This window comes from Sebastes fasciatus, chromosome 4 (genome assembly GCF_043250625.1).
Source record: "Sebastes fasciatus isolate fSebFas1 chromosome 4, fSebFas1.pri, whole genome shotgun sequence".
NCBI classification, from domain to species: domain Eukaryota; kingdom Metazoa; phylum Chordata; class Actinopteri; order Perciformes; family Sebastidae; genus Sebastes; species Sebastes fasciatus.
The window spans coordinates 15058797-15070601 of NC_133798.1; the positions used below are offsets into that span (position 1 = coordinate 15058797).

Here is an 11805-nt window from a genome sequence, read left to right on the forward strand (position 1 = left end):
AAACATAGTGAGCAAACTAAACGAGGTGGCGGAGGACAGTTGGAACAAAAATTAATTTACAACTACTTTACAATCTGTATCTACACCTAGAGTTGCCACTGAAGGAGATAACTGGAGAAAACAGGCCTACGTGTTTTCTCGTAAATACCTGAAGCATGTGCAGAGCTGCATAAACAGTTGACAATCACCAGGATATTTGTTCAGGGGCTTCCTCTCGACCACTGCGCCAACTTGTGAACAAATTAGCACGGTGGTTATGTCTAGACATGAATACAGCGCTACGCTGTTCAGTGTTGGGCCAATAATGGAGGGGTTTACTGCTTTCTCGGTCTGCTGGAAGAAGAAAACAAACGCCACGTCATAAGAGGCGGCACCTACTGATATCCGTGACCTTACCTGATGGGTACGTGTTGACCCAGCTTGGCAATCAGCCCCAGAGAGGGATCCAGCTGTTGATATTTGTTGTAGGACATGTAGGACACCACCACTATCATGAACCCACCAGGGCTGCCCGGATACACACCGGTCATTACCCCATTCTGGGGAGAGGTAAACCAAATGGATGGTTACAAGCATCAGTGAGCAAATTATCTATAAGGATATTGTTTATACAACAATTGATTTCATAACACAGTGTTTTAAATCCTGCTAACTTCTGTGAGATATCATTAATCAAAATAAACAAAAAGGAATGTGTGAATATGATAGCATGTGTTTTGGGTTTAAATGTGACTCAGTATGTGTATAAACAGTCAACTAGGCCAAAGGCTAGGACACAGAGAATACACAGTAGTTAACGTCACACTGTTGGCAGTTTGTGTGAGAGTGAGTGACCTTCCAGTGTGGGCGAGTTCACGTTACCCAACAGACAGATTTACAGTAGATCATGGAAAATTTCCCCACATACTGTACAGAAAACCCTCTGGACTTTGCTCTCCCATTTGTCGAACTGATCCCTCACCTTGAAGCGAATGAACCTTTTCTTCCAGGAGTGGAGGCCAGAGAGGTAGATCTGGCGTAGGGCCTCGTGGCACAGCTGTAGGTCGATGCCATCGGGGGATACGGTGAACTGGAAGGCCACCGCCTGGTGAGCTTCTGCCATGGTGGCGACTACTGTGCAGGGTCACTGAGGGTAAGAAAAGTGCAAGGTAATACAATTAGTGAAGAGGGAGTTTATGTCAAACATTTAAAAGGTTAATGGAAGATGTAGGTCAAAAACATTGACCCACCCACATCTTAGCAATTGTTCTTTTAATATTTTCCTCACTTTATGTTTATGTGGATGGCATTACCATCGAGTAAATTCATCACAAAGTTAGGTTAACGTGGATATGGACTTCAATCACAACAATCAGGCAAATATCAGAACAATCTTTCATATTTGACTAGCTCCTGTTACACACTTCTGTGAAATCAGTAGTTATTATTCCTTGACGGCACTGCAGGTTGCCTAATTCCCAAAAATTTAATTAGTTTAAGCTCTTTGAAGGGAACCAGCCACTGACTGGGAAAGGATTCTTATTGGATTTGAAAGCAACACTGACGTAGATTTAACCCTGAGTTAGATGGATAACTGCAAGCTTACTTGGAAGCCCCGTACATAGGTTTAGAGGCAAAACTGTTACAGCACTGTAGTGTCCAGGAGTATGGACTGAAGTCTTGAGTCCACTTAGTTATTGAAGCCCATATTGTAGTCTCGAAAACACATTTTTCATCGTCTCTGTATCATCTTGGTCTTGCTTGCAACTTTACTTGGTTTTGATTCAGTCTCAGATAAAAGAACTGAGCTTTTTCATTAGACTATGTCTCAGAGCGCTATCTGCCTTCTCTCTCAAATCTGTCATGTGATCTGGCAATGAAACTGAACAGGTATAGCCAGTACAACCAAAGCATCACATTTTTTCCTGCATTAAAATGCTTAGCAACAATGATTATTAACTATTAGCATTTTAATAATTACAAAAGCTGCATGTCCTTTATTAGGAAATACCATGAACAGAGGGATGACCTTCATGGATCAGCTGGATGTGCATGTTTACTATTTCGTTACTATATCAACTGAACTGGACCCTGCAAGCTGACACCAAAGGAGATGCACTGCAAGGTGACTGTGTTGTGCTACAGTTACTCATTACTGAACTGGTTAGGCAGGTGTGGCATCTCCTATCCTTTACTACAAAAGAGCTGACGCAAGGCAAACTATTTTATTCTATTAAGTACGTGTTTAAATAAAGTTAGGATGCTATTTGAATTCAGTTAATTTTATTGCTGTTATAACTGTTATTGTGAGGGAGATAAGAGGAGAAGGGAGTGGGGAGGCAAAGGAAAGCTTAGTGGAGGACTTCTTGACACACAATCGTCTCAATAAAAGGGAGCTCTGGGAAATAACCTTGATCAAAAGGGAGTCTGGTCTAAAGCTCATATTTTGTTTAGTGGTTCATGTCAATGCTTACCTTACATGGTATCTAATACTGCAGATTTTTGGTGTTTTGTAATTAGGGATCTAACAAGGCAACTAATATATAGATTTAATTGGTATTTTTTTGTATTAACTGATTGTGAAGCTGAGGCAAGGTGGTTAGCATTACAAAGGTATTGGCTACATATGTAATACATTTAAGATTTAATTATTTCTTATGCACATCCGGTAAGTATACTATACCACTTTAGATGATATGTGGATGGGCCTACGACAAGTTGTATACATTAGAATACTATTTTCAGGCATACTTTTTAAGATAACCCTCTTAATTCTTAAGGTTTTTTATCCTTGGAAATTCCTCTTTTGGGATGTGATGTGATATTAAATGCTAACCCCTAATATACAGTAAGTGATTATTTTCCTAGTAATGTAGCCTACTGTATATAACAGGCATTTTAAACCTACAAAATTAAACCTGATCCTCCTGTTGTTCTTGTTCAGTCTGTTTATTTTTATTAGTTAGTATAATTTACATCAGTAATCGTTTTGGGTCCTATTATATTTATTTTTTTAGCTTACATATATTGTTGTTGTGTGTCACTATGTTTTATCCATGTTTCTATAGCTGCTCCAAACCAATTGCCCCTAGAGGGATTAATAAAGTTGTTTGAATTGAGTTGAAAATGAACAGCATTTGTTATGGTTTTAGAGGCCCAGAAGACATGTCTTCACTTCAAATTGAAATAATTTGAAGTGTACATAACTACAGACCATCACCTGAATGATGAAACTCTGGTTGTGGCATTGGTGATGCTGTTTCATGTTGCCTTCAATTGCTGTAGGAAATAACTTCACCACATGAGTATACATATAATAACTGCCTAAAACGACATTAAATGTAAAAACTGATGTTTCCACAGTAACGTTAATCTTTGGCATCCCATGGTAATGCTGTATTAGGGTTTTCACTTTCCTTTTCACTAAGACTACACAGCAATGTTTCTCTGCAAAGCTTCGTCTTTGGAAAGCAATGTGTTCTCTTTTTTCTTCTTTTGCAAGAGTCCATTTTTATTTCATTCAATAAGAGCACTCTGAAAGCAGGACACGTCCTTTTCTACGTTTTTCAGTCCTCAGAAGGAGCAAGCACAGTGTTTGAGCCAGCAGACAGTCCCCTCCCCCCAGCTACTTTCCAACATCACATGATCCACCCTGTGCTGCAGAAACTGGGGGAAAGGTCGCAGCGCTGCGCCGCTTGGATACAGGGCAAAACCGGCAACATAGGAGGCACAAATCCTCCTATTGCCGGCATTGTGGTCACAATGAAGCCACCCAAAACATATTGTTTTGTTTTGGATATTGTATAATAGTCAATATGTTAAAAGCAGGTGCTAAACCAGGCCTATAGCGTTAATTAATCATGTAAACTACCTCTCTGTCTCTATCTGCATTATGATTCTGACCGCAAACACCACATCATCATCATCCACATAAACTCCTTTGTAACTTATAAACACTTCAACATCACACACATTCACTCCTCGGCATGTGTAAGTTACATTTATTTTGGTTGTTAGATCAAGTAACCTGCCCACGTGGCCTGGTTGAAATGGGGTCACTAGTGTGTGCACTAGTGTGTCAATAAACTATATTATAATTATGATTGATCAAAACAAACCAGTCGCATGTAAATAAACCTTAAAGTGTCTGCTGCTTTTTATGATGCTGTTACAAAAAAAAAAAAGAAGACAAATCAGCTTTTACTGACCTTCACTGGCAGGTGTCATTTACACACCTTTTTCTAAATATCTATAGCTACTATTCACAACATCACAAGACATACTATACTGTCATATTATTATTGAATAATAGGATTTGAATTGTTATAGAGCTAAGCTAGTTGTCAATGGATGACCTCTACTTGGACTTTTGCCTACATTCACGTTATGATCAAGTGTTAGGAGGAGTGCCAACCAGCCCTTTACCTGGACCATAATCATCACAATACAATAAAGCTCATACCAGGTTAAATGTTTGATGCAGATATTCAGTAGAGGCCTATTCCAACATATTTTGTACAACCTACTGGTTAAAAAAAAACAACCATATGTTTGAAAGTGCAATAGTCAAGTTTCCTTTGAGGTTTAGTTTCGACCTTGATGAGTCAAGATTTTGCCTGTGAACTTAATTTCTGACTGCTACAGGCCATAATAAGCACACAGCCGCCTGGCTATATGTCGATGCGAAGGTGAGAGAATATGTACAGTACGTCTTGTAGTAAACACCGCACAGGTTTAGAGCACTGCGCCGACAAGGAAATACAATAATCTGACATTAACATCGCACAGATAACGACAGCAGCTTTCAAAGAAGGTTTCGTTTTAGCTTGTCGAGTTTTTTCTTGCAGCCATATTTGCACACTTCCAAAACTAGACGAGAGAGAGAGTCGAGATCACGCCTAGACAAAAAAAAAAGGAGACTTATTACTCACCAACCCTTTCTATCTATCAGTGTGAGAGAGAGCAGAGCTTTCTGTTTAGACGAGGATGTGACACAGCTCGTCTGCTGGATTCACTGTGCATGAATGGGAGCACAGACTTGTACACACAGCCTGCCCCCTTTTTTGAGTCAAAGTGGCCGACAGACTGAACAAATCCCCGGTAGAAACAGCGCCCCCATCAGGTCTCCTGTGATATATACAGTATGTTCTCTTGTGCTATAGAAAGGGTTGGATGAGGACAAAACAGCCTTCCTAAATGACATCACAGACGCTGTGATCGTTTCACTGCACCCAGTACTCCATGTACTCCATGTACTCCATGTACAGATGATGGATATGATAGTATCAACATCTGCCCAGTCAAATGCAAGCCCAATAGGAGTGGGCAGTATAGATACAATCCTCTATCATGTTTTTTTTTAATATTGGGTGAATAAGCCTAATGTGGGAAATTTTTTGCATTTCAGATTTCTGGAATATATTGTGATATGAAGCCAGTGCATTGAATCCAAACCCAGGACCGCTCTGAAATCCCCAGGATGTGTCCTAATCCAACCAAAAAAAATAAACATCAAATTCATAAATGAAATGGTAGACATATCAATACTCCAATGCCAAGTTTTCTCAGACAAATCTTGATTTTCTAATGTGGGACAGTCATGTCCGAAATGTGGGACACTGGAAAGTCTGTTAAAAGGCCTAAAAAATCACCTTAATTAATGTAGGAAAAACTCAAAGCTAAATGTTCAATCCCATGTTCAGTAATTTTACCACTTACAATGTCATTGCTGTTACAAAACCTAGGCTTATGTTGACGTTACATGGAGAATAGAACATGGCATTCCATTCTTCAACCAGGATGCAACTTGGTTTTGCGGAACACCAGCTTCAACTTGCCCTATCGCACGAGAGTAGTAAAAGTAAAATTTGCCAAAATTCTCTGCCAATGCTAAACAGTGTATTCTCCTGTTGGTATCAACTCTTGTTTTGAGCTCTGGGGCCTGCTGGGTGCTGTGCCCTACTAAAGTATAAAAAAGATAGGGCAGGTTGAAGCTGGTGTTCCGTAAAACCAAATTGCATCCTGATTGAGGAATGGAACGCCATCCCACAGCAACGTGTGACCAGGTTGGTGACCAGCATGAGGAGGAGGTGCCAGGCTGTTGTGTCTACGTATGGATCTTCCACCGCTACTGAGGCTCCTGACGGTGTATTAAATGAATAAAGTGTAAAATTGCATATATGTCTTGTTTGTTCCTAGTTACTGATAGAGAGTTCAATCATCCAATCCACCAAACAACTCACAACAAGAGTCAATACCAACGTGATACTCAGTGAGCCACCATCACGACACAAGGACCCCAAAATCAAAGCAGCTGAATCTATTTCATCCATCGTTAATTTCATTATAACATATATACTGTTCCTTTTGTGAAATGTCAAATAGGGCTGCACAATTTTGGCCAAAATGGTAAATTGCTAATATTGATATCACCATTTTTTATCACGATTATTCATTGATTTTTAGCGACAACATATTTCTATTGCACTTTCACTTTAAAATAAACAGCGCACTGTTTTCACTTCCATGCTGTGCTACATTCCTGCTAATGTACAAATTAGGGCTGCACGATGTTGGAAAAAACTGACATTGCAATATTTTTTTCTGCTACTGTATATATATTGTAATATGAAAAAATACAGAAATATTCACCCTACACCCTTGTTAGCTACATTTTAAGTTAAATGCTTCAATCTGGTGCACTTCAGAGCCAAATAAGCTACAATAAGAGATAGATAAAAAAATATATTATGCTCTTAATTTAATCATAAACACATTGGTTGTATAGATAATATCGATACCCAAAAGTGAAGCCAAAACGTCTCGTTCACCGGCTGGTGGCTAGATGTTATTTTAAGAAGCACCTCATTTGATATGCAGCAGAGTTTTCTATAAACAGACCGTGCATTTTAAACGTCAATATCGCAGGCAATCATGTTCATTTAATTGTGGGAAGCCAAAATTGTGATCTCGAGTAATATTCGATTGATTGTGCAGCCCTAATGTCAAAATGTCTTCAGTGAAAAGGGCCTTTTGTAAGAACTCACATGTCAATGGTATAATCAGGTGAAGTAAAACACCTGTGTCACTTGTGGCTGATAAGAGCTTTTACCTTTCTTTTTCCCCAATGCCCATAGGAATGGAAAAGCACGTGTTACTAATCACATTAATGATGACTCTGTTGCATTTAATTGGTATCCTATGCAGTGATTCCAGTGAGCCAGCATGTACAATAGACCTTTTTCACAGCAGACAGTTTTATATGTCATAGTAGGAAAATCACAGGGGAAATTGATATTATTAACAATGGCTCAGTTCCACAAGTATCCCAGTAATATAGTCCAGTGAGCCAGCATGCACCTCCTCTGATTGTAGACATCATTAATGGTAAATACACCTGTGCTTTTCCTACTGTGTCAAAATGTCTGCTGTGAAAAAGGTCTACAAGGGGCCTAGAATGGGCATACCCTAAGTAAGTGCAGCCATCTTTAACGTAATGTAATGCCAGATGCTTTTTTTTTCTCCTGCTAGCAATGATCTTCACTAGGAGGCTTCTGCTACGCCTCCTCTCTTGGTGCAGGCCACTAGTGGGTTACTCACTGTGAGTCACTAGTGCCAAAAAATGATGTAGCAATGCACAACTAAGCTGGAGGTATTGTTAATTGGACCTGAACAGGGATTCCTGCGGTGGTTGGCAAGAATTGTGGCCCCGAGGCACCCAAACCGTGCTTGACAGACCTCTTTTTGAGGCTTTTGTTTTGTTTCGCCTTTGAGGACGAGATAGTCATTCTCTAATCGAGGTCTAATCAATCACAGATAACAGGAAACACCTGTGTGACTGTGCATAGCTACTACACACCTTTTTTCACACCAGACATAACAAGCAGGTTTAATTAATAACAATAATGAAGGGTGCATATGATACACCCACATGGAATGTAGTCATTGTTGATGTCATTAGTTACACCTGGGCTTTCTGCCATGATGAGAGGCCCTTTTCACCTGTGAGGTTGTGCAATGTCAGCTACTATACAACTTTTCACAGCAGTCATTTTGACATGTCATAGCAACACAGGTGTAATTGATGAAATAAATTATGGTCCCATTCTATTTTAGTGTGTCACAGCTATTGCAGTGAGCCAGCATGCACAATATACCAGGGCCATAATTAATGTTATGAATTACACCTGTGTTTACCCTGCAATGTGAAAAGAGCTTAGTCAGACTGTCTGCGGTGAAAACGGTCTGTTTAGAAAGTCCGGAAATAGGCCTTTTCACCGCAGACCTTTTGACTTGTCACAGTATGAAAAGCGCAGGTGTTACTAATAACATTATCAATGGCTCTGTGACCATAATCATTTTTACACCTGTGCTTTTCCTACTTAGACTTTTCAAATGCCTTCCATGAAAAAGGCTTATGGTTATAGAAGTTAAATCAGTTCAAAATGAGAGAGAAAAAAAGCAACACAGGATTTAATGTACATCCAGACACAGGGGGGCACTGTTGCACACTGTTGTAGATAATGGGCCAATCCTTAGGCACAGGCTATTCAGACAGATAGATATTCAGCTGACAGATTTTGATTTTGTATTAAATTGTTCTGTATTCTGCTGTTTGTTTCTGACAGCGATTGCACTTAATAAGCAGTGTTGTTCCTTCTTTGTGTTACACCCTAAAACAACGGGATGATTGAATTCAATGGGATGCAGAGACCACTACATATTAAGTAGAAGACATCCATGCACTGACCTGTATGGGTCAAAAAAGGCCACATTTGTGTGATGAAACAATACACTGTTAAATATACCAAGAGAGGGCAGGAGCGCAACGATGCGTATTTCATTTTAAGTATTTTGAAGCAGTCGTTTTTACTTGAAGGCACATTTTCAGATTGTACTTAAGAAATCACAAAAATTGTTTCCTATTCTAATTGTTTAGCCATTCAAAAACATGTTAAGCATCGCTGCAATTTTGTTTACCCCATTGCAATATGTATCTGGCACTTTTTTGTTTTTACCCTATGGACCTGAAAGTGTTTAGTGTCTGTTAGACGACCTTTCCATGATTTATCACATCATAATTAGGCGAAACTGTTTGACACAGTATCTGTTGTGTGGTATAACTGATGCGTCATAATTGAACCACGTCTCTCTTTGTCTCAGTGGCTCCCAACCTGGGGGGGTTCACAAGGTGACTAATGGGATAAATAAGAAGAAGATATATTTGTTAAACAAAAGGTTAATTACTTTTCCTGACTTGTCTCTTTTCATTTCCTTTTTGCTTGTGAAACACTGGATATGTTCATTTTTAGGGGGGTCCTAAAGAGGACTAGAATCTCAACTAAGTGGTTTAACATACAACCGCCACTCAAATGAACAATCTGAGAAGGAAAAACAAGTCTTTGGTTTATGTCCATATTAAGGACATAACCTGTGATTGAAGGTCATGAATAAACCTTGCTTTATTTTAAGACTTTACAAGCCAAATAAACACATCGCAAAAGTGACCATTTGTTTTGTCAAAGAGTTTGCTTATCTGATTATTTTTATGTCCACATTAAGGACATAACCTGTGATGAAGGTCATAAGTAAACCTTGCTTTATTTTAAAGGTCCCATATTGTAAAAAGTGAGACTTTCATGTCTTTTATATTATAAAGCAGGTTTAAGTGATATATAAATACTGTGAAAGTATCAAAACTCTCAATATACGGAGAAATACACACAGCCAGTATTCAGAAATTGTGTGTTTGAAACAAGCCGTTAAGATTTCTGTCCATTTGTGATGTCACAAATTTACAATATTTAGACCATTTCACAGTTTTAAACGTAAACATACTAAATGTTTCCCAGTTTATTTCCTGTTGCAGTGTGTGTGAATGACATCAATTGACAGGATGTAAACATGGACCCAAGCTGTTTCCTTGCAAAGTTGCAATGCACTAAAACAGAGAGTGTGTTCCAATCCACGTACTTCCTGAAGTACACTTCAATGTAGTGCACTGTGTGCACTCTGTACTTACTTGAGTAGTGCGTAAATTTCAACAGGGTAGGGTCGTCTCAAATCGAATACTCTGGGGCGCACTGACCGGAAATGACGATCGCAACATTTCACCACGGATCGCCACCCGCCAAAATATCTTCTTCTCCTTCTGGGTTTTACGGCAGCTGGTATCCTTTGTGTTGCACTGCTGCCTCCTTCAGGTTTTACCCGCCCACTACCCGCCAAAATATCTGCCTGCTTTGTTGAAGAAAAAAATTAAAGCAGAGTGGAAATTACGTTTCCAACGTCGTCGCCTACGCCTACGATGTGTGCACTGCATTTTGCCGTACTTCACAGTGTGAACGCGCTTATGCACTCAAAATAGTAAGTGTAAGTACAGAAGTACGCGCATTGGAACACACTCAGAGTGTTTCAGACAGAGAGTAAATACAGGTTTATTCAGACAGACAGTATGAGAAAAATAATGTGTTTTTTGAACATTAAAGGGACTGTTTGTAGCTTTTTTTTGCGTATAAATGTACCGGGTCGGGATCCCATGCGTGCTCGCATATGCGCGCTCGCGTGTGGCCGGAGTCTCTCCTTCGCTGCCTGCTTGTCTTCACTCACACAGCGCGCGTTCTCGCTGTCTCGCTCCACCTCTAGACGAGCATGCGCGCTCACTACACACTGCAGAAGAGTTAGTTTAGCTCTGAGAGTATTTAGTAAATGTACAGTGGACGTTTGTGCAGAAATAAATGCTGCAGCTCCTCCAGACCAACAGAGGTTTTCCGTGTCTTGTGAAGTGATGGGGCTCCGCAGCGAGAAACGTTATCATGTCCGACCGGGTGCCGGTGTCTCCCTGCAGGCGCAGTCGGGTGGCGATAACGTTTTTCTTCCTGCTTCAGCCATGGCACCGACCCGCTTTTGCTGAAGCAGGAAAAGTCAACACTAGGATCAGCAGTGATTCATGGAGAGACCTTCGTCTGGTCGGCTAACATTACTGCCAAGCAGCTGAAATATAAAGATATTGTGGTTTTAGCTGACGTGTGTCGACTCACTGTTTTGAGCAATGCTCGTTCATGTCTATGTAGAGCGAGCAAGCGCGAGCCCGACAATGACTTTCGTTGACTTACCGGCCACAGGTGTCGCTGTTAACAAGCATTTCTAAAAGTTACAAATAGTCCCTTTAAAGCATGTAAACATGTTCTAATAGAAACCCAAACTACAAACATGAACCAGAAAATGAGCACGATATGTCCCCTTTAAGACTTAACAAGCCAAACAAACAGCTCTAGATGGATAAAACAGGAGGCAACATCCCAGTATCACCTGCATGTCTGGTGTTGATCCAACAGAGGGCGCAAAGTGAACATCTGTTTTGTCAAAGAGTTTGTTCATCCAAGCTAACGTTAGCTTGCTAGTCATCGCGTTTAGATGGAGGAGGAATGTATCAGCCAGCAACACTGCATCTTAAACACCTTAAACATCTTAAGTTAGTGTTAATGTGATGTCTTACCGTCTTTTAGGTCAGTTCATGCCCGTTAAACACGGAAACCGCTACAACTTCCCTTCCGCCACCGTCAGTTAGATAGTGATGATGGGAATTCCGGCTCTTTTTAGTGAGCCAGATCATTTGGCTCAGCTCACCAAGAAGAGCCGGCTCTTTCGGCTCCCAAACGGCTCCTCGTTTTACCACTTCTGCCTTTTATAATTCAGCCAAATTTAGCGCTGTTTTGACCTGATGATTAGTATGTGTGCACATATATCACTTAAATTATTCACTCATCTTGTCTGTTATTCGCGCACCGCACTCCTCTCTCTCTTTCTCTTTCTCTCCTCCTCTCT

The 11805-nt window shown here is 40.2% G+C and overlaps 1 protein-coding gene across 5 annotated transcripts in view; it reads right to left on the bottom strand.

Annotated features, from left to right (window-relative positions):
• The window catches only part of cpt1ab (carnitine palmitoyltransferase 1Ab (liver)), a 28126-nt gene extending 16522 nt beyond the window's left edge, over nt 1-11604 (bottom strand). For 2 of the 5 annotated variants that reach the window (XM_074632224.1, XM_074632221.1), the window contains exons 1-3: nt 11477-11604; nt 962-1126; nt 397-539 (exon numbers count right to left, since the gene is read on the bottom strand). In XM_074632224.1, coding sequence (XP_074488325.1) covers nt 397-539; nt 962-1102 — 284 coding nt within the window. In that variant the 5' untranslated portion in view covers nt 1103-1126; nt 11477-11604. Of the gene's footprint in view, nt 1-396; nt 540-961; nt 1127-4910; nt 5054-7090; nt 7114-11476 lie in introns of those variants that run through there. The other 3 variants (XM_074632223.1, XM_074632219.1, XM_074632222.1) reach the window with 2 other exon arrangements.
• Between the last annotated feature and the right edge of the window lie 201 nt (nt 11605-11805).